Source organism: Cnephaeus nilssonii, assembly GCF_951640355.1.
Source record: "Cnephaeus nilssonii genome assembly, chromosome: 24".
NCBI lineage: Eukaryota > Metazoa > Chordata > Mammalia > Chiroptera > Vespertilionidae > Cnephaeus > Cnephaeus nilssonii.
Window position 1 is genome coordinate 8,684,278 of NC_137095.1, and position 23,105 is coordinate 8,707,382.

The following is a 23,105-nucleotide window of genomic DNA, read 5'->3' on the forward strand; positions in this document are numbered from 1 at the left end:
ATAAAAATTTTCAAAATATAGTCCCCGCCAAAACTCTCCCCCACTTTTTTTTTTTACATGATCCATTTATTTTTCCCCTTTTTATTGGATTTATTGGGGTGATACTGGATCCCCTCACTCTTTTCAGTAACACTTTGGCCCTCCGTTTAAGTGAACCCCATTGCAAAGCCAGATAACAGTGCCCCCCGGTGGGCACATGGTCTCAATGTCAGGCCCCACCATCTTCCATGTGGGGCCACCATCTCCCCATTCGACGGATGAGGAAACTGAGGCTCAAGGCCGTGGCTTTCCCACGGTTGCACAGTAGGAGGTGGCAGAGCTGAGCTTCAAACCTGAGGAAACACAGACTCTAAAACTCAGGCTTTTAACTCGTCCCGGGCTCATGAGACAGGCCGGATACCCCACAGCCTCGAGCCACTGTACCTTAGCTCTCCTAGGAACCTGTGGAAATGGGTGCTGCTAAAACATGAGGTTCAGGTGCCCAATGACCCCTTGAAGGGGTAAAAACCAACCCCCCCATTCCCAGGTCTCTTCCTCCGGGCCCCACTTTTGCTGGCATGGCCCCCCCCCCCCCCCCACCGGCCCGGCCACCAGCCCCCGCCGCACCTGTGTAGCAGATGGCGTCGTAGCGGGATGAGGGGTCGGGGTAGCCCGTCTGGTTGGCGTGCAGGTACACGGTCCTCACGCCCAGGAGGTTGCCCCCGCAGTTGGGCCGGGCCTTGGAGATGGGGTAGCGCACGCTGCGGTCGGCCAGCCAGCCGGCGCTGCACATGTCCATGCCGCCCTGCCAGGCCAGGTACAGCTGGCCCGTGGTGGCCAGCCGGGCGCCCAGCCGTCGGCACTCGTTGGCAGCCTCCTGGAAGGTGAACTTCTCTGGAGACGTCGAGTAGAAGACCTCGCCTGTGAAGGACACGGCGGCAGCGTGAGGACCGCCCGCCCACCCTTGGCCCGTGGCCCCAGGGAGGCCCACAAGGTGCCTCCAGAACATTTAAAAAAATATATATATATTTTATTGATTTTTTACAGAGAGGAAGGGGGAAGGATAGAGAGCTAGAAACATCGATGAGAGAGAAACATCGATCAGCTGCCTCCTGCACACCCCCTACTGGGGATGTGCCCGCAACCAAGGTACATGCCCTTGACCGGAATCGAACCTGGGACCTTCTAGTCCGCAGGCTGACGCTCTACCCACTGAGCCACACCGGTTAGGGCCAGAAAATTCTTTATAAAAAATATATTTTATTGATTTTTTCAGGGAGGAAGGGAGAGGGAGAGGGAGATAGAAACATTGATCAGCTGCCTCCTGCACACTCCCTACTGGGTATGTGCCTGCAACCAAGGTACATGCCCTTGACTGGAATTGAACCTGGGACCCTTGAGTCCACAGGCCAACGCTCTATCCACTGAGCCAAACCGGTTAGGGCTTTTTTTTTTTTTAAAAAAAATACATTTTTTATTGATTGGGAGAGGGAGAGAGACAGAAACATCAATGATGAGAGAGAATCATGGATCGGCAGCCTCCTGCACGCCCCACACTGGGGATCGAGTCTGCAACCCAGGCATGTGCCCTGACCGGGAATCGAACCGTGATCTCCTGGTTCATAGGTGGACGCTCAACCACTGAGCCACGCCGGCCGGGCTCCAGCGCATTCTAGCTTGGGACAGTGGTGGCTGGTCAGAGCAGCGAGGGGCCTGGCTGGGAGGGGAAGTCCTAGGGGAGGGGTCAGCGACAACCACTCTTGGGCTGGGTGGTGGCAGGAGCCTGGGGTCCCCGAGGACTGGAGTCCCCATTCTTCCCTCCCGCTTCCTCGATCCCCCATGGCAGAGGGGGGTCACGTGGGTGGTGCCCTGGGTGAGATCCCGAGTGTCAGCAGGGGGAAGGGGACAGGGAGGGGGCCCCCGGGAAGGGGGCAGGTGGCCTCACCCTCCATCTCCTCCGCGAAGCAGTACACGTCGTAGGTCTCATTGGTGTCGCGGATGCCGTAGGTCCTCACGCCGGGAAACTCGTCCTTGTCCCCGTAGCAGCCTTCCCGAGGAACGTGGATGGGGTACCTGCCAGGAACCCAAGGTGGGGTGTTTCACGAGGGGACAGAGGGGACGGTGCCCTTGTAGGCTCCTCCCGTGAGGGAGGGAGTGGTGACTCATGGATGCGTTTGCCCGTGTCCACCTGGATGTGTGGACTATTTGTTTTTATAGGTTTTTTTTTTTCTTAAATATATTTTATTGATTTTTTACAGAGAGGAAGGGAGAGGGATAGAGAGTTAGAAACATCAATGAGAGAGAAACATCGATCAGTTGCCTCCTACACACCCCCTACTGGGAATGTGCCCGCAACCAAGGTACATGCCCTTGACTGGAATCGAACCTGGGACCCTTCAGTCCGCAGGCCGATGCTCTATCCACTGAACCAAACCAGTCAGGACTGTTTTTATAGGTTTTCTGTCCGCTTTACTAAACTACGTATTTTCATAGTTATTGATGATTAGATTCAGCCCCTTTACTGAATATTTATGGACACCAAATGCATTCTACCAGGGGCCTGCAAAGCTTTTCTGTAAAAGACTAGAGAGCAAATATTTTAAATAAAAAAAAAGTTGTTTATTTCATTTAATTTTATTATTTAAAAAATATATTTTTATTGATTTCAGAGAGGAAGGGAGAGGGAGAGATAGAAACATCAATGATGAGAAAGAATCATGGATCGACTGCCTCCTGCACGCCCCACACTGGCGATCGAGCCCGTAACCCGGGCACGTGCCCTTGACTGGAATCGAACCCAGGACCCTTCAGTCCTTAGGCTGATGCTCTAGCCACGGAACCAAAGCAGCTAGGGCAAAAAAATATTTTGATTGATTTTGGAGAGAGAGGAAGGGAGAGGGATAGAAATATCGACTGGTTGCCTCCTGCACGGCCTCTCCTGGGGATCAAGCCAGCAACCTGGGCATGTGTCCTGACCAGCAATCGAGCGGGTGACCTCTCGGTTCATGGGTCAGTGCTCCACATTGAGCCACACCGGCCGGGCCAAATACACTGAGTGGCCAGATTATTATGATCTCTGAACGCATAATAATCTGACCACTCAGTGCATATATATATGTATATAGATATTAGAGGCCCAGTGCATGAATTCGTGCATGGGTGGGGTCTGGCCAGCCTGGCCAGGGGGAGGGGACATGGGCGGTTGGTCGGCCTGCCTGCTGGTCGAACTCCTGGTCGAGGGGGCAATTTGCATATTAGCCTTTTATCATATAGGATATACTCTGAGTGGCCAGATTATTATGCGTTCAGAGATCATCATCATCTGGCCACTCAGTGTAGTTTAAGTTCTGGAGGGACGATGATGTGCACGTCATTTGCTTGGAGAGAATGCTCCTATAGGGCTAAGCTGCTTGCAGCCACTCCCTCCACGCAGGACACAGTAACGAAGACCTGGGATTGATCCTCGGCTGCTTGCTGCAGAGTTGGCCAAGGCATCCCCACCCTCGGCTGGCCATGGTGTTGCTCGGGCGCCAGCTCGGGGCTGGTCACTGTTCCAGCCCATCGTCCACCCCACTCCGCCGGGGGCTCACCTGACAGTCTGGTCGGCCAGCCAGCCAGCGTCGCACTGGTGGAAGCCGTCCTCATAGGCGGCCTGCAGCTGCTCGGGCGTGGCGATGATGGCGCTGTTCTGCAGGCAGGCCCGCTGCGCCCTGTCGAAGTCCAGGGTGTAGCGCGTGGAGATGGCTCTGTAATGGAACACGATGCCTGCGGGACAGACGGGGGCCGGAGAGCAGGTCAGGCACAGCTTCCCCAAACCGAAGCCCTCACAGAAGGACGGCCGTGGTCCAAGGGGCCTCACAGTTAGCCGATCCAGCCTCTGGCTGATGCGTGACTCCCCCTTCCACATGTGGTCTTTCTGCCTCTGCTGGGATGCCTCCCGCCACGGGGAACTCACTACCTCACACCTATGAATACCTACGATAATTCTGATCATCAGAAAGTTCTTCGTTTTACATTTTTATTTTATTTTTTAAAGGTATTTTTTTTATGTAACTTTCATTTCTGAGGGAAAATACTTGTTTTTTTCTTTCAACTCCCATAACAAAATACAGAGCTATCAGATTCCCCTTGAAAAACATGTATAATATACATATATTTCCACAGCATTATATCATACTAGAGGCCCGATGCATGAAGATTCGTGCAAGAATGGGCCTTCCTTCCCCTGGCTGCCGGCACCACCTTCGCTCCGGACACCTTTTTGCTCCAGCCCAGAGCCGCCTTTCTACCTTCCCATGCTGCCCAGAGGCCTGGAGTGGCTGGGGCCTGCATATGCAAATCAACCCACCATCTTTGTTGGGTCAATTTGCATAACCACTCCTGATTGGCTGGTGGGCGTCATGACAGTACGGTCAATTTGCATCTTACTCTTTTATTAGTGTAGATAGATAATACATATGCAAAAATTTGAAGACTTTATAGAAAGGGGAACATCTAAAAGGCACTGCACAACGGGGTTAAGATTACTTACATTTTATATGCACATACACACTTTAGTCTGCTTCAGCTGACTAGTGAAGTCATCTAGAAAGTTCTTTACATGAAACTAAAAGCTGTCTCCTTATATTCCCCCTGCCCCACATTTGCTTCGGGGAAAGGGACTCTTAGGGCCCAGGTACCCTCAGCCCAGCGGATTCCTGGTGGGAACCCTGTGTGTGATACCCCCCAAGAGTGGACTGTCTTTGACAGGGCCTCCCAGCAGGAAAAACCTGGTGCCAATCAAAGCCAACCAAGGGCACGACCATGCTCCCTGGGCCACGGAGAGACCGGGCACCGGGGCGTCTTCACCCCTTTCTTTGGCTTCTGGGACTGAGAGTGGGGGGTCTGGGTGGGGCGGTGGGGGAGGGAGAAGACGGCTGGATGAAGAGCCAGGAGTCTGCTCTGGCTCACGTCCAGGGAGACATGAGGCACGTCTCTCAACCTCTGTTAGCCTGTCTGTACAACGGGTAGGAGCCCACGGCCCACGGCATCACAGGATCGTGGCAAAGCACCAACGGCCGTTTCCATGCGACTGTAGCCAGGAGGTGGTGACTCCCCTCCAAGTCCAGTTGACTGAGGTGCAAACGGGCGGGGGGGGGGGGGGGAGGAGCTGGGATTTGAGAGCCAGCCTGTCTGGGTCCATGTGGGGAAGACAGTATGTGGTTCTCTTTGCAGCTGAAACCAGGATCCCTGAGGTGGGGGGGGGGGGGGGAGGGGAGGCCAGAGGAGAGGACTCCCACCTTTCACCACGACCTCCACGGTGGCCTCGCTGTCCTCGATGCCATGCATCACCTCACAGCGGTAGATCCCGGAGTCGTTGGAGCGCACGTTCTGAATTTCCAAGGTGGCGTCGCTGGGGATGGCCGGGTAGTTGGGCAGCGAGACCTTGTCCTGGTAGGCACTGTGCACCCGCACCTGCCCGTCCGTGGCCACCAGCAGGACCGTCTCCTTCTCCTTGGAGATGCGGCTCCACTTGATTCTCGGGGTGAGGGGCGCGGTGGCGGGGGCGGTGGTGACGGGGTGCATGGGGTCGATGAAGTAGCAGGGGATGGTGAGGGAGGTCCCCAGGAGGACCCGCAGTGGGGACGGCTCGGGGATGCTGACGCTCAGCGAGTTGTCAGGGACTGTGGGGGGAGACAGACCGGTTAGTGCCCAGACAGGACCACCCAGCCTCCCCGGCAGAACCCAGGGAGCCCGTGTGTCCGTGTTGGGGACACACCTGTGCCATACGGAATTCCCAGAAATCCTTGCAACACCCTTCCCAGAGCAGCATTCCTCAAGACCCCTGGTGTCTGCACCTCAGGACAAGAACTATGGGGCCAGAAAAGGGGTTGCTGCAGAGGGCAAGGGGGGACGACTTCAGGGTCAAGACCACCTCTCCGGCCCGGCCAGTTTGGCTCAGTGGATAGAGCGTCGGCCTGTGGACTGAAGGGCCCCGGGCTCGATTCCCGTCAAGGGCACGTGCCCGGGTTGCGGGCTTGATCCCCAGTCAACGATTCTCTCTCATCATTGATGTTTCTATCTCTCTCTCCCTCGCCCTTCCTCTCTGAAATCACTAAAAGTATACTAAAAAAAAAAAAAAAAAAAAAAAGACCAACTCTCTGTTTCTCAAACTAAGGTGCCTTAGGGCAGGGGGTCCTCAAACTTTTTAAACAGGGGGCCAGTTCACTGTCCCTCAGACCGTGGGAGGGCCGGACTTTAGTTTAAAAAAAAAAACTAGGAACACATTCCTATGCACACTGCACATATCTTATTTTGAAGTAAAAAAACAAAACGGCAAAAACACCCGCATGTGGCCCGCGGGCCGTAGGCGTTTGAGGACGCCTGCCTTAGGGGATTCCAAGCCACCGGATAAACAGGAACCAACTTCCTGGCGTGACAGCTTGACTCCAAGACTCGGGGGAAAAAGTTATTTGGGGGTAGAAACATCGTTACGGGGAAGAAAAAAAACACCCCACAAAACTTCAGAGATGTGCCTCCCAGGATGAGGCCTGCCTTGGGCTTTATCCCGGCTTTGCCGGCCGGCAACTCATTCCCTTCTGCTGTTGGGGAAGCATCAGAGAAGATCAGACGTTTAGGTCTGCAAAGAGGCAGGCGGGGGTACGGGTGAGCTCTGACCGGACTCCATAAAAAATCAGAGCCCTGGACCATGTGGCTGAGACGGTTGAGCGTCATCCCATATGCACTGAGAGGTCGCCGGTTCGATTCCCAGTCAGGGTACATGCCTGGGTTTTGGGCTCTATCCCCAGTAGGGGGCGTGCAGGAGGCAGCTGATTCTCTCTCTCCCTCCCTCTCTCTCTCTCTCTCTCTCACTCTCTTTCTCCAAAATCAAGAAAAACATATTTAAAAAAATCATAGAGAGAATTCATAGGGAAGCTGCTGTGGTTCACCAAATCCTGTTAGAAGTCAAGGTCATCCTGGAACAGGAATGCAAAAACGGCCCCTTTCGGAAAAACGGCCCCTTTCATGGCGAATCCTAGCTTTAGGGGACCTTCCCCCCAGGACAGGCTACAGGGCGAACGTAAAAATGCTTCAGATACTTGTGGGTGATAGGTACATACCAGGGCAAGCAACGGGGGAGCCAGGAATGTTTGGGGTCCAGCCCTAACCGTTGCGTGTCCTGGGTCGTCACCACCAGGCCCCTCGGCACAAACCTCCCTTTGAAGGCTCCACAACACAGCGTGGTTTGAGAGGGGCAAGGCTGAGGAGGAGCGTGGTGCCCAGCTCGGCCCTTTTTAAAGCTCTCCACCGCCCCCAGGGAACGGGTGTGGGCCTGTGTGGGCAGCTCCCCCCCCCCGCCCCCCCCCCCCCCCCCCCCGCCGCCGCGGGTTCCCGCCAGGGGCTGCGTCTCTGTGGGTCTCAGAGCAAGAGGACACGGGGAGACCCTAGGTCTACATATTTAAGCGTTGTAAGTCAAGCTGACAGATCGCTCAATAGAAAACGTTCTAGCTTCCTATGGGACAAGGACACTTTTCACAAGGAAAAGCCGGAATTCCAGTGCAGAATTCTCGGATTCCTTAGCGTAGTTGGTTGGCAAACCGCGGCTCGCGAGCCCCGTGCGGCTCTTTGGCCCCTTGAGTGTGGCTCTTCCACAAGATACCACGGCCTGGGCGAGTCTATGTTGAAGAAGTGGCGTTAGAAGTTGAAGTTTAAAAAACGTGGCTCTCCAAAGAAATCTCAATCGTTGTCCTGTTGGTATTTGGCTCTGTGGACTCATGCGTTTGCTGACCACTGGGGTTAGGCTCAATTTCCACAGAAAAGGGGGAGGGCCGGGGAAAAGGCCAGGATGCGGGAGGCTCTGTCCCTGGGACCAGCAGCACCGGGTTCAGGGCCCAGAGCCCAGGCTCTGGTCCCGCTGGAGGAACGGGACCGGCGTGCGCACGTCCTCACCTGAGACTTCTATGGAGATGGCGGCGGCGGCGGCGATGACCCTCAGAGTCACCAACACGAGGAGTAAAGTGGTCATAGTTCACCTGCAAGAGGGGAGGCGGGAGTGTTACTGGGGGTTCAGACGCAGTGAGACCGAGGAGGGTCCCGGGACGCAGGACACACGATGGGAAACTTCCCATGTGCCTGAGGCTGTCTGCGGGTCACCCCCTCGCACGGATCCGTGTTGGCACCTGCCCCGCCCTCTTCTCCAGTCTGTGAGCGGTTGGTCTCGGTTTAGGACGTGTTTGCATCACATGCCCTGGCTGGTGTGGCTCAATGGATAGAGCGTCGGCCTGCGGACCGAAGGGTCCCGGGCTTGATTCCGGTCAAGGGCACATGCTGGGGTTTGTGGGCTCAGTCCCCAGTAGGGGGCATGCAGGAGGCAGCCGATCCATGATTCTCTCTCATCATTGATGTTTCTCTCTCACTCCCTCTCTCTTCCTCTCTGAAATCAATAAAAATATACACTAAGTGGCCAGATTATTATGATCTCTGAACGCATAATAATCTGGTCACTTAGTGTGTGTGTGTGTGTGTGTGTGTGTGTGTGTGTGTGTATTAGAGACCCGGTGCATGAATTCGTGCATGGGTGGGGTCCGGCCAGCCTGGCCAGGGGGAGGGGACATGGGCGGTTGGCCGGCCTGCCTGCTGGTCGAACTCCTGGTCGAGGGGACAATTTGCACATTAGCCTTTTGCACTCGGATGTCGAGTGTGACTCGACAGCGTTAGCATTAGAATAAAGGAATCGAGAAAAAAGCAAGCAAGTGCAAAGGGTTAGCCTTTTATTATATAGGATACACACTGAGTGGCCAGATTATTATGCGTTCCGAGATCATCATCATCTGGCCCCTCAGTGTATTAGAAAAAACAGACATGTCTGCATCACAGACAATCCACAGGGAGGAGGGAGGAACCCTTGGAGGGGATGGCCGGTCTGCAGCTAAAGACAAGGGTGGAGTAACACCCAGCTGAGCCTGTGGCCCCTGCTTCCCCGTCAGAATCTGAGGGCCCAGCAGGTGGCGCTGTTGGCTCAGCCACTATCCGCTGGGGCTGGGTGGGTTCCCATCTAGCCTGGGTGCCCATCCCAGGAACGTATCGGGGGAGCGGTGGGCAGGGCGCAGGACTCTGAGGGACCTTCTTGGGTGTCGACCTGTCTGGCCTGTTTTTTTTAAAATTTATTTTTAGTTTTTTCAAAAAATATTTTTATTGGGTTCAGAGGAAGGGAGAGGGAGGTAGAAACATCAATGATGAGAGAGGATCGGCTGCCTCCTGCACGCCCCCTCCTGGGGATCGAGGCTGCAACCAAGGTGCATGCCATTGACTGGAATACGAGTCCGGGACCCTTCAGTCTGAGGCTGATGCTCTATCCACTGAGCCAAACCGGTTAGGGCTTTTTTTATTTAAAATAAAAAATATTTTTATTGATTTCAGAGAGGAAGGGAGAGGGAGAGAGAGAGATAGAAACATCAATGATGAGAGAGAATCATGGATCGGCTGCCTTCTGTACGCCCCCTACTGGGGATGGAGCCCGCAACCTGGGCCTGTGCCCTGACTGGGAATCGAACTGTGACCTCTGGTTCATAGGTCTACACTAACCACTGAGCAACCAGCCAGACGGGCCTGTTGTTTGAGTGATTTTCCCCTCATGGTCCGGGTACTCTGGGGGGCACTGAGACGGATGTGGGAGGTGTGTCTCCCTCACACGGCAGGAAGTCTGGAAAACCCCAAAGGCCTAAAAAACAGCCCCTCACTCCTCCTCGGGACTTTATTCCTTAGATGCTGCCCTAAAAATAAAAACCACAAAAAAACTGGGGCTCCAGGTTCTGGCTCCGTGAGGGGCTGCCGTGGGCTCCTTCAGGCCCCGTGTGACCAGTCACGGCTGGGAAACAGCCCCCCGGGGGCTCCAAGGGTAAGTAAGGTGTCCCCTCCACGCTGGGGAGGGGGCGAGACGTGTGGGCTCCTGCCTTGCCCCGAGCCTCAGGGATCCGTGTCCAGCCAGACACAAGGCCCGCCTGTCCGTCCTCCCTCGGGACACCCTTCCCTGGGCCGCAGCGAGTATGTTTTCGGAGCTGTGTCTCTCCCCTCGCTCCCAACAAGCCCGGCATTGTCCGGGATGCTGTGGTTCATGGGGGCCTTGGGCCCGCTCTGTGTCCCTCCCTGGTCTCCTCAACCAGCAATGAAAAGGGTGGGGATTTGCGGGTGTGTGTGTGTGTGTGGAGTGGGCAGTAAAACTAATTTTATTTCTTCTTCTTTTTTTTAAAGACAAACTTTGGGATAGAAATATCGCCCATAACTATGCTCCTGTGTTTGTGTGTGTTTTCTTCGCTGTAAGGAAAATAGGGAGACATTCCATTCTGTCCGGGTTCCAAGTGTCACCAGGACTCACTCACTCGGGCGTTTACGGGAGGACGTGGGCTCTGCCAGGCCACCAACAGGGAGGCCGTTCTCCGTGAGAGGTGGAGGGGGGGGGAAGGTGCATCCTGGGGCAAAGGAAGGGGAGAAGGGGTGCCTGAAATGAAGTGAAAGAAGGGCTTGGGGGGCAGGAAGGGAATGCTGCTGCATGAAGGCTGTTGGGAGGGGGGAAGAGAGAGAGAGAGAGAGACCCATAGTTAGAAACAGGGAAACCCTTCCCCACCTCATCAGTAGACTCTGTGCCATATGGCCAACCTGGCCTGAGACTTGGCTTTTATTCCATCAAATTATGGGACTGGCCCTGGCCAATATGGCCCAGCGGATAGAGCGTCGGCCCGTGGACTGAAGGGTCCCGGGTTCAATTCCGGTCAAGGGCACAGACCTCGGTTGTGGGCCCCATCCCTGGCCCTGGTCCAGGCGTGTGTGGGAGGCGGCCAAGTGATGTGTCTCTTTCACATCGATGTTCCTCTCTCTCTCTCTCTCTCTCTCTCTCCCCCTCCCATCTACTCTCTCTAAAAAAATCAACCCAAAAACAAGCAAATAAACAAATAAATGTATTTGTTGTGGCTTGTTAAAAAAAAAATTATGGGACTGAATGGGTGGCTTACCCGCTTGCCTTGAATCCCTCAAAGGGGAGGGGAGACCCCCTGACCTGGGTCCTGGTTTTGGCTCAGCCACTCACTGTTTTATTTTTAAAATATATTTTTTATTGATTTCAGAGAGAAAAGGAGAGGGAGAGAGAGAGAGATAGAAACATCAATGATGAGACAATCACTGATTGCCTGCCTCCTGCATGCCCCTGCCCCCCGGGGATTGAGCCCCCAACCTAGGCATGTGCCCTGACCGGGAATCGAACCGTGACCTCCTGGTTCATCGGTCAATGCTCAACCACTGAGCCGCGCCAGCTGGGCCATTCGATGCTTTAATGACACAGGACCCACCCCCAAAGGCTGAGTGAGATACTGTGCCAGTCAGGGGCCCTCCTTGAGGGCAGGGACTGTGCCTGGCTCGGTCCCCAGCGTGGGGGGTCTGGCGCTCAGCAGGCATCCCTCAGTGCCCGGTTCCTCCCCGCTCCCTGATGTCGGGCCTGGGGGGGGCCTCGCCTCTCAGAAGGTGGGGACTGGGAGAGAGGTTGTCCGGAGGCTCCTTGTCCCGGGATGAGGGCCGGACTAGGTTCTTTCCATAAAGAAGCAAACGGCCTTTGCTTCAGAAACAACATCACGGAACAGAGAGCACCTATCACCATAGCCCCCAACCCCCTTTCCCACGGCATTCACCTGTGTTTTATGGAGCTGTCACCTTTTGGGGTCCCGTTTGCTTTTCCCACGTAACACAGTGGATCCAATGACTTAAAAAAAAAATTTTTTTTAAATCCTCACCCGAGGATATTTTCCCATTGATTTTTAGGGAGAGTGGAAGAGAGAGGGAGAGACAGAGAGAAACATCAATGGGAGAGAAACACATCGATGGGTTGCCTCCTGCACACGCCCTGACCAGGGCCCGGGCCCGGGAGGAGCCTGCAACCGAGGTACGTGCCCTTGACCAGAATCGAACCCGGGACTCTTCGGTCCGCAGGCCGACTCTCTATCCACTGAGCCACATGGGCCAGGGCTAAATGGCTTTTTTTTTTTCTGTTCCTCCAGAAGTGATGACTATGGGGTTTCACAGTCACAACCTCCCTGCCAGGGATCCTGCTCATGTGGCCGAGGTCTTCGCCCTCTGATTGAGAGGAAGGTGTTCATTCCTTCCCAAGGTGGCCCGTGCCATGGCTGGGCAGCTCTCACTGTGCTCAAGGTTTTCCAAGATCGCCCGGCCGGCGTGGCTCATGGGTGAGCGTCCACCTATGAACCAGGAGGTCACAGCTCGATTCCAGGTCAGGGCATATGCTTGGGTTGTGGGCTTGATCCCCAGTAGGTGGCAGCCGATCCATGGTTCCCTCTCATCACTGATGTTTCTCTCTCTCTCTCCCTCTCCCTCTCCCGTCCTCTCTGAATCCATAAAAAGATATCTTAAAATCCTATATAATAAAAGGCTAATATGCAAATCGACCGAAGGGCAGAATGACTGGTCGCTATGACGTGCACTGACCACCAGGGGGCAAACGCTCAACGCAGCAGCTTCCCCTGGTGGTCAGTGCACTCCCACAGGGGGAGGAGCGCCATTCAGCCAGGAGTCAGGCTCACGGCTGGCGAGTGCAGCAGCAGTGGCTGGAGCCTCTTTCGCCTCCACGGCAGCGCTAAGGACCCCTCGAGGGATGTCCGACTGTGGGGAGCGGGCCTAAGCCGGCAGGCCGACATCCCCCAAGGGGTCCCACACTGTGAGAGGGCGCAGGCCGGGCTAAGGGCCCCCTCCCCACAGTGCACAAATGTTGTGCACCGGGCCTCTAGTAATTAAAATAAAATAAAATATTAAATAAAATAAATAAAATATAAAATAAAATAAAAAATAAAATAAAATAATAAAATAAATAAATAAAATAAAATATAAAGTAAAGTAATAAAATAAAATAAATAGATAAAAAATAAAAAAATAAAAATAAGATAAAATAAAACAAAATATTAAATAAAATAAATAAAATATTAAATAAAATAAATAAAATAAGATAATAAAATAAATAAAAATAAAATAATAAAATAAGTAAAAGAAAATATAAAATAAATAAATAAAATCTAATCTAATAATAGACAAATATGCAAATTGACCACACCCTCGCTACGCCCAAGCCACGCCCACCAGCCAAGCAACGCCCACCAACCAATCAGGACGAATATGCAAATTATCCCAACAAAAATGGCGGCTAATTTGCATATCGCGACAGCATAGAAAGAAGCCAAGAGCTGCAGAAGGGAGCAAAGCTGCAGAGAAGCAAGCAAGCCGGGGGGAGGAGAAGGGAGGAGTGGAGGCGGGGCCGGGGGAGAAGGAAGTTGAGCAGGCGGGGCCGGGGGAGAAGGGGCGGGGCCGGGGGAGAAGGAAGGAGCAGAGGCGGGGCCAGAGGAGAAGGGAGGAGCGGAGGCGGGGCCGGGGAAGAAGGAAGGAGAGGGGGCTGGCAGAGAAGTTAGAAAAGCAGGGGGCTGGCAGAGATCGCGGGGCGGGGGACAAGGGAGGAGAGCAGGCAGGGTGGGGTAGAGTGCAGCAAAACCCCTATTGCAGGATTTTTCCTGCAACGAGAAGGCTAGTAAAATATAAAGTAAAATAAAATAATAAAATAAAATAAAATAAAATGAAATAAAATGGGCCCTGGAGAGCCGGTACAAACCAGCCACCACACACCTTGGGTGCTGGGGACCTGGGAAGGGAGGATCCTGGTTGTCACACCACGAGGCGGCACAGGGACCCTGACCTTCCCACAGTCCCGTGCGGGGCTGGCGCGCTGGCACGCGTCCATACCGCCGGGCACAGCGTCCCAAGCAAGCGGCAGACTTGCATCCCTAGCTGAGATGGACTGAATGCGACACGAGAAGGCGCGACCTCAGCCCAGACGGTGTGGCTCCGTGGTAAGCCGCACACCGTGGCTTCCCGTGTACGACGGGGAGGAAGTAGCACTGAGTAAAGAAAAAGCCGGGGGGAAGGGCCTGGGGACCCCTCTTTTTCTGTGCGATGCAGCCTCCCGTTCCAGTGGCACATTGTCCTACACGAGTCCCAGGGGTCACTGAGGCTGACCCTGAAGCCGAGGCCGGTTTGCTCGTCTCAGAGCCGGGCAGGGCAGGGCCACGCTCGCCTCCAGGTCACGCTCGGCCCGGCTGTGCAGACGCAGCCAATGTTTGCCGGGAAGTGAACAGAAGCGCCCCCCCCTGCCCTGACTCTGCAGGGCTCCTGTGTCCTTAGCAGGTCCTGCCTCTGGGTTCTGAATGCTTCTACCATCTATTGTTTTCTTTTTAAACATATTTCCATTGATTTCAGAGAGGAAGGGAGAGGGAGAGAGAGAGAGAAACATCCATGATGAGAGCGAATCATCGACTGGCTGCCTCCTGCACGCCCCCCTACTGGGGACTGAGCCCAGAACCTGGGCATGTGCCCTTGACCGGAACCGAACCCGGGACCCTTCAGTCTGCAGACTGATGCTGTATCTACTGCGCCAAACCGCCTAGGGCAGTGGTCGGCAAACTCATTCGTCCACAGAGCCAAATATCAACAGGACAACGATTGACATTTCTTTGGAGAGCCACATATTTTTCAACTTAAACTATATAGGTAGGTACGTTGTTATGAACTTAATTAGGGGACGTGGTATTTTGTGGAAGAGCCACACTCAAGGGGCCAAAGAGCCGCATGTGGCTCGCAAGCCGCGGTTTGCCGACCACTGGGCTAGGGCATCTACGGCCTATTGTTTAACATAAGCTAGCTTCCCCATGTGGACGTGACCTCCTTACAGCTGAAAGTTAAGCCTTAAGTTGAAGAAAAAAAAACCCAAACCCTTCTGTGTTAATTTACATGGAACAACATCTTGCCAGGAACAACAACAAAAAAATGGGATTAGACATCTATGCATTGGATGAGTGGGCGGAGCTTGCGACTGGTCGACCAGTAAGATTTGCCAGTAGCCAGTGGCTCTGTGTCCGTGACTTCAGTTTTGGGGTCAGGGATTGGAAAGGACCAAGGTCCCCCATTCCCCCAAGGCCAGCCGTCAACATGTCACTTCTTTGCCGGCCACGTTCCCAAACATGTCTCTCCTCTCGTCTCTCAGAGACAAGACCATCCTACGTCTGTGCATGAAAGCCGCGGCCTAGGCACCTGAGATGGGGTTTGGAATCCCACCAAGGGCACAGCTGGCCAGAGTGGCCCCAACAGCACCTGGTAACGTTCCACGTGTTCTCAGCAGACAGGGTGGGATGGTGTGGAAAGGGGGAGCCAGGGAGCTGATTCCAATCCTCTCTCTGTCCTAGCTCACAGGGGTACTCATGGAAGCCCTCAGTTTTCCCATCTGTAAAATGGAACCATAATGCAGCTTCACCCCCCCCCCCAAAAAAAAGAGTGAAGGTCCGTTCTATGGATGCCAATCCTCTTTTTTCTATTTCCTCCCCTTTCTCTTCTCTCTCCCTTCCTCCTCTTTTTTAAAATATTTTGATTGATTTCAGAGAGGGAGGGAGAAGGAGAGAGAGACAGAAACATCAATGATGAGTAAGAATCATTGACTGGCTGCCTCCTGCACGCCCCCGACTGGGGATCGAGCCCACAACCTGGGCATGTGCCCTTGACTGGAATTGAACCCGGGACCCTTCAGTCCGCAGACTGATGCTCTATCCACTGAGCCAAACCGGGTAGGGTCTTCCTCCTCTTATCACTCCCTTCTCTCTGTGTCTGTTTTCATATAACGGATTTCCTTACTCCTATTTTATTAATTGCTCCTAGATCTAATTTTTTAAAATATGTTTTTATTGATTTTTTTTAGAGAGAGAGGAAGGAAGAGGGAGAGATAGAAATATCAATGAGAGATAAACATTGATTAGCTGCCTCCTGCATGCCCCCTACTGAGGATTGAGCCCGAAACCAGGGCATGTCCCCTGACAGGGATTCGAACTGGTGACCTCTTGGTTCATGGGCCGACACTCAACCACTGAGCCATACCAGCCAGGCTAATGGCTCCTAGATCTAATTTATTTTTTAAAAATTATTTACTTATTTATTTACTAGTTCTTTATTGTTGAAAGTATTACTTATGTCTCCTTTTCCCCCCATTGACCTCTCCCAGCCAGCTCCAGTGCCCCAGCACAGGCCTCACCCCCCGAATGTCCCAATCCATGGGTTATGCTTATATGCATGCATACAAGTCCTTTGGATGATCTCTTACCATCCCCCCACCCCCCCCCCGCCGGCCTTCCCTCTGAGGTTTGACTGTCTGTTCGACACTTCTAGATCTCCTAGATCTAATTTAAATGCTGCCCCACGTGGATGGTCGTTTGCTCTATAAGAATAGCAAACAACACCCCCACCTTGGCTAACCTAGGGCTCACTTTGGCATCTGCCCCCCAAGACTGTGTGTACATAGCACGTGGGTCCAAATAAAACTGGGGCCTGGAAGGTAAGATCCTGACGATACCCCTGACCTCTCCAGTGACACAAGCTTGTCCTCTCGGAGTGTCTCTGCTGTCACTGAGTCCGGACAGCCACCCCCGCTCTACCCTTTGGCAACAGTGAGCATCTTACCACCAGAATAAACTTAATACCGTGGTTTCAGGGACCAGGAGTGGGCAGGATGGGCAGAGCAGGGAGCGGTGGGTACCTCTAGAGCCAGCGTCCAGGGGCAACACAGACTCAGAGCCATGCTGACCCCTGGGGCAGGATGCATGTCCAACGAGCTGGGAAGACGGGCTGACCACGGGCAGTACTTCCTCAGGGTGGGAATTCAGCTCAATAGCACCAGCCTTTCGCCGCGAACCCCACCTCTCCCTTCTCTCAATGGCAAATTCCCAGTAAAACCAGTTTAAAGTGGAGAGAGATACGGCCTGGCCGGTGTGGCTCCGTGGTTGAGCGTTGACCTATGAACCACGAGGTCTCGGTTCGGTTCCCGGTCGGGGCATAGGCCAGGGTGGCGGGCTCGATCCCCAGTGTGGGGCGTGCAGGAGGCAGCCGATCCATGATTCTCTCTCATCTATTTCTCTCTCCCTCTCCCTTCCTCTCTGAAATCAAGAAAAATATAATAGCCGAAACCAGTTTGGCTCAGTGGATAGAGCGTCAGCCTGCGGACTGAAAGGTCCTGGGTTCGGTCGAAACCGGTTTGGCTCAGTGGATAGAGCATCGGCCTGCAGACTGAGGGGTCCCAGGTTCGATTCCGGTCAAGGGCATGTACCTTGGTTGCGGGCACATCCCCGGTAGGGGGTGTGCAGGAGGCAGCTGGTTGATGTTTCTCTCTCATCGATGTTTCTAGCTCTCTATCCCTCTCCCTTCCTCTCTGTAAAAAAATCAATAAAATATATTTTAAAAAAATAAAAAAATAAAAGCGGAGGGCTACGTGGCACGATGAATGGCTCCTGAGTCACTCACCAGGGACGTTAGCTTTGCCCGGCTCTCTTTGTGGAAAAAACCCTGGTCCTGGGACCGGCCCCTTCCTGTTCCCAGCCTTCCGTGCCAACCCCGGGCACTTGGAGATTTTCTCGAATTAATTTCAGACGTTGTGTAAATATTGGACCTGGGATTCTGGAAACGAGTGTCTTTCAGCCCAAACTTTCCATCAGGCGCAAGCACCTTTCCCGGGGCGGGGATCCTGGGCCAAGAGCCGAGTTCTTCTACTCGGCGCTGACCGCCGGCCCAGCCGGGCAGAGAGCTCCTTCCTGCAGGGATTCGGGAAGGGGCTGGGGACCCAGCGGGACTCCTCGGGGGCCTCCCTGGCTTCAAAAATGACCTTTGGCGCCCTAGCTGGTTTGGCTCAGTGGATAGAGCGTCGGCCCGCAGACTGAAGGGTCCCGGGTTCGATTCTGGCCAAGGGCATGTACCTCAGTCGGGGGGGGGGGGAGGGGGAAGGTGGGTGTTGATTGGGGAGGAGGCAACCCATCTATGTATGGATGTTTCTCTCTCTCTGTCTCTCCCCCTCCCTTCCACTCTCTCTAAAATAAATAACAAAACAAAAACAAACAATCTTTGGCAAAGGTTTCTGGGAGTTTAGAGTCCCGGTGGAAACCACCGTTTGCCAGAAAGGGCCATGGGGTGCTCAGGGTCACGGCTGAATTCCTGGGCAAAGTGGAGAAGCCAGGTGCCTGGGATGCAACTGAGAACCAACAAGGGGTGAATGGCCCCAATCTCTTACACTTTGGGGGGCAGATGGTCAGGCTCTGGGAGCTTAGTCTAGGCCAGTGGTCGGCAAACTCATTCGTCCACAGAGCCAAATACCAACAGGACAACGATTGACATTTCTTTGGAGAGCCACGTGTTTTAAACGTAAACTTCTTCTAACGCCACTTCTTCAACACAGACTCGCCCAGGCCGTGGTATTTTGTGGAAGAGCCACACTCAAGGGGCCCAAGAGCCGCATGTGGCTCGCGAGCCGCCGTTTGCCGACCACGGCCTTAGCCTTATCGTGGGGGCCCCTCAGAATCGGGCCCAGCTTCGAGTCTGACCTTTATTGGATGCTACCCCAGTGGAATCTGCTCCTTCCTCCCTGCCTCTGTTCATGCGACCCCTTGCTCCTAGAACGCCCAGTGTGTCCCTGTCTGCCAAGGCTCAGGTCAAATGCCACCTCCTCTTCGAAGCTCTCCCAGGTGCCCCCAAACAGGAGCCACCCTGCATCCTCTCGCCTTCGGGAATCCTGTCACGGACCGAGGCCCTCCCTCTGGGGGGTGTAGGATTTAGTCACCCATCTCAGCGCCTGTCCCACACTGTGAGCCCCAGGGTGGATCATAGGGGCCCCATCCTTGGATCTTTCCCACACCTCCTGCAGCGTTTCCCACGTGGGGGGGAGGGGGTTGGACAGAGGAAAGGAGGGGGGAGGGAAAGGCAAGGAGTGCTGGGAGCTTCTCCCAATGAGAGGCAGTCATTCCTGCCCCACGAAGGCCAGAAGGGAGCGCCCAACAGGGGAGGCAGTGTCCCTGCAGGATGCCCACGGGGGGAAGAGATCGTGCCCACTGTCCAGTAAGCTGGCACCGAGCCGTCCCGGGCAGGACAAGCTGAGCGGAGAGAGCAGGGAGGGTGCCATGTCACCTCCAGGCCCCACCTCTGGCTCGGTCATTTGTAGGACTCACAGAACTCAGCAAAGCCGCTCTACTCACCGCTACAGTCCATGACAGTAAAGGGATGCAGCTCAAACTCTGCCAAGGAAAGAGGCGTGTAGGGCAGGGCCGGGAGGTCCCAGGCCGGGAGCCCCCAGTTCTACTTCCCCAGGGGAGCCCCGAGCACAGCGCTTACTGGTGTTACCGCACACACAGAGGACTGGTCATCGGGAAGCTCGCCTGAGCCGTGCAGGCCAGGGTTTTCACGGGGGTGGGGAGGGCGGCTCACACAGACGTGGCTGACAGTGCCCAGTGCCTCCAGAGGTCAGGATCCTGCCACATGACCCAAGACCCACACCTTACATCACACTGTTACACAGACTTCCCAGCGTGGCCCAGGGTCCCCCAAGTATGTCCCATTGGCTCTCAAAGAGAAGCCTGACCCAGAGGTTGCTGAGTGGATGTTCCCTAGGACGTCTCTCCCAGATCTGGGATCGGGACATGCAAACTAGGGTCAAAAGAATGAGGTTTAAGCCCGGCCGGTGTGGCTCCGAGGTTGAGCATCCACCTATGAACCAGGAGTTCACGGTTCGATTCCCGGTCAGGGCACGTGCCCGGGTTGCGGGCTCGATTCCCAGTGGGGGGTGTGCAGGAGGCAACCAATCAATGATGATTCTCTCTCACCATTGATGTTTCTATCTCTCTCTCCCTCTCCCTGCCCCTCTGAAATCAATAAAAATATATTTTTTAAAAAGAATCAACCAATGAATGCATACATGAGTGGAACAACAAATCAATGTTTCTCTCTGTCTCTCTCTCCCAAATCAATAAATTAAAAAAATTGTGGTAAAATAGACGTAACGATATTTACCATCTTATTCTATCCCTGGTTAGCATAAAAACACTGACATATGGGAGAACACGTAATTTATTTCATTTGTGCCCCCAGTAGAGATATTTGCTGCGTATCTCACAGATGAAGCCTGGGGCTGAAACACAGGAGTAAGTCAACAAAGGGTGTTATGAGTTCAGCTGTGTCCCTCACAAAAGATGTGCTAAAGCCCTAACCCCCAGCACCTGTGAATGGGACCTTACTAGGCAAGAGGGCTTTTGCAGATGTAATCAAGTGAAGATGAGGCCAGGAGGATGGGCCCTTAACTCAGTCTGACCGGCGTCCCTGGAAGAGCGGAAGGATAGCACCGTGAACACATGGACGCTCGGGGAGAACGCGGGGTGACGAGGGAGGCAGAGGTCAGCGTGAGGCAGCGGCAGCCGAGGGCGCCGAAGACGGACAGCCACTCCCAGACGCCAGAAGAGCCAGAACTCGATAGAACTCAAGGGGTAGGACTTGAGGTTCCCAGAGTGGGAGACCCTAAAAATAGACATTTATTCCTCAAAGCAGCTGCTCCTCCATGAGGACCCGGGGAAGCACCAGGGGCTGTTAAGGGAGGCTGGGCTCGCTGTCCTGTACTAGATGGGGCGTCTTTTTTTTTTTTTTTTTAATATATTTTTATTGATTTCAGAGAGGAAGGGAGAGGGATAGAGAGAAACATCAATGATGAGAGGGAATCATTGATCGGCTGCCTCCTGCACGCCCCCCACTGGGGACCGAGCCCGCAACCCAGGCATGTGCCCTTGACCGGAATTGAACCCAGGACCCTTCAGTCCGCAGGCCGACGCTCTATCCACTGAGCCAAACCGGCTAGGGCTATGTATGGGGCATCTTTATGAGACCATTTGATTTCGTTGCAGAAATTATTTTTGTATTTATTTATTTATTGACCAAAGGTGCCCCATTTTTTAAAAAAATATAATTTTTATTGCTTTCAGAGAGGAAGGGAAAGGGTGAGGGAGATAGAAACGTCAATGATGAGAGAGAATCATGGATCGGCTGCCTCCTGCATGCCCCACACTGGGGATTGGGCCCGCAACCTGGGCATATGCCTTGAATGGGAATCATACTGTGACCTCCTGGTTCATAGGTTGACACCCAACCACTGAGCTACACTGGCCGGGCAAAGGTGCCCCATATTTGAATATGAATCCCATTCAATCAAATTCCCAGGGAAAGCCCTAACCGGTTTGGCTCAGTGGACAGAGCGTCCGCCTGCGGACTGAAGGGTCCCAGGTTCGATTCCGGTCAGGGGCATGTACCTTGGTGGCGGGCACATCCCCAGTAGCGGGCGTGCAGGAGGCAGCTGATCGATGTTTCTCACATCGATGTTTCTAATCTCTATCCCTCTCCCTTCCTCTCTGTAAAAAAAATCAATAAAATATATTAAAAAAAAATTCCCAGGGAAAAATAAATCTCAAGATTAAATCTATTTGCAAAGTGAACTCCAAAGATGTGTAAATCCCAAGGATGCAACATCTGAAATGAAATGTGCTTTGGAAGCCCTGGCCGGGTACCTCAGCTGGTTAGAGAGTTGTCCCACCATGCCAAGGGTATGGGTTCAATTCCCGGTACAGGTTCAATTCCCAGTCCGGGCACACACAAGAATCAACCAATGAATGCATAAATAAGTGGAACAACAAAATTGATGTTTCTCTCTCTCTCGCTCTCAAATCAATCAATCAATAATAATAATAAAAGAGAGAGTGACAAGCTACAAAGAAAATGCAACAAAATGCTGCTGGGCCATGGACGCTGGGGCGTTTATCTTCTTTAAAATTGGGTGGTCAAGAAAGGCCTTCCCCAGGAGGTGACATTTGAACTTTTTTTTAAAAAAATATATATTTTAGCCCTGGCTGGTTTGGCTCAGTGGATAGAGCGTCGGCCTGCGGACTCAAGGGTCCCAGGTTCGATTCCGGTCAAGGGCATGTACCTTGGTTGCAGGCACATCCCCAGTAGGAGGTGTGCAGGAGGCAGCTGATCGATGTTTCTCTCTCATCGATGTTTCTGACTCTCTCTCCCTCTCCCTTCCTCTCTGTAAAAATCAACAAAATCTATTTAAAAAAAATAAAAAATATATATATTTTATTGATTTCAGAGCGAGGAAGGAAGAGGGAAAGAGAGATAGGAACATCCATGATGACAGAGAGTCATGGATCAGCTGCCTCCCCGGAGGTGACATCTGGACCTGAAGGACCAGGGCGAGCCAGCCATGCAGAGCCCTAGCCCTGTGGGAGGAGCATCCTGGCCGGCCAGGCCCTGAGGTGGGGATGCAGTGGAAAGCCAGTGGCTGAGGGTGGTGGGGGAGGGGAGGGTGAACTGTGGGTGCTGAGGGCAGGGGAGACCAGCTCCTGAGGGCTGTGGGCCAATGGGGACGGGGTTTTATTCTAAGAGTCCAGGACGCTATCTCTGCAGTCCCAGAGGGCTGAGAAGGGAGATGCAAATGGCCTTCATTGATGGCGGCATGTCACGGGGCTGGTCATTCTACATAGTTCGTTCTTGCAGTGAGAAAGGATAGTGGGACTTAGTTACCATTTCCCAGCCACCGAACTGATGCCAGAACCTCCCCTGGTGTATACAAGTCTTACTGACCCCTGTGGGGAGCCCCCTTCCCCCCCGCCCGGCACCCCTGAGGCCCCTTTATGTTACAGGAATCAACCAATGAGTGCATACATGAGTGGAACAACAAATCAATGTTTCTCTCTCTCTCTTTCTCTCTCTGTCAAATCAATCAATAAAAAAATTGTGGTAAAATAGACATAACAAAATTTACCATCTTTTAAAAAATATATATTTTTAATTGATTTTAGAGAGGGCAGGAGAGGGAGAGAAGAATCCTTGATCGGCTGCCTCCAGCTCACCCCACACTGGGGATGGAGCCCACAACCCCGGGCATGTGCCCTGACCGGGAATCGAACCGTGACCTCCTGGTTCCTAGGTCAACGCTCAGCCACTGAGCCACGCTTGGCTGGGCAAAATTTACCATCTTAATCCACGACAGGTGACGTGAGCAGAGAGGAGAGTGGGTGGGAAGACCTAGGTGGGCGAAGGGGGCCGAGGCGCTGAGCCAGCGCTAGGACCTTCCCCGGCTAACGAAGCGGCTCCCACCCCCAACCGTGGCTCTACCCAGCACCCCTCTCCCTCAGGAGTGGGTGTGAAGACAATCTACGCGACCAGGTTCCCCACGGCACGGGGACCTGTTCTGCTCAAACACG

General features: G+C 53.6%; 1 protein-coding gene across 1 annotated transcript in view; it reads right to left on the bottom strand.

Annotated features, from left to right (window-relative positions):
• The window catches only part of ACAN (aggrecan), a 61,424-nt gene that overhangs the window by 27,790 nt on the left and 10,529 nt on the right, over positions 1 to 23,105 (bottom strand). The window contains 5 exon segments of the mRNA XM_079763988.1: positions 607 to 900; positions 1,925 to 2,052; positions 3,570 to 3,744; positions 5,259 to 5,642; positions 7,909 to 7,991. Of these exon segments, the coding sequence (XP_079620114.1) occupies positions 607 to 900; positions 1,925 to 2,052; positions 3,570 to 3,744; positions 5,259 to 5,642; positions 7,909 to 7,984 (1,057 nt within the window). The 5' untranslated portion in view covers positions 7,985 to 7,991.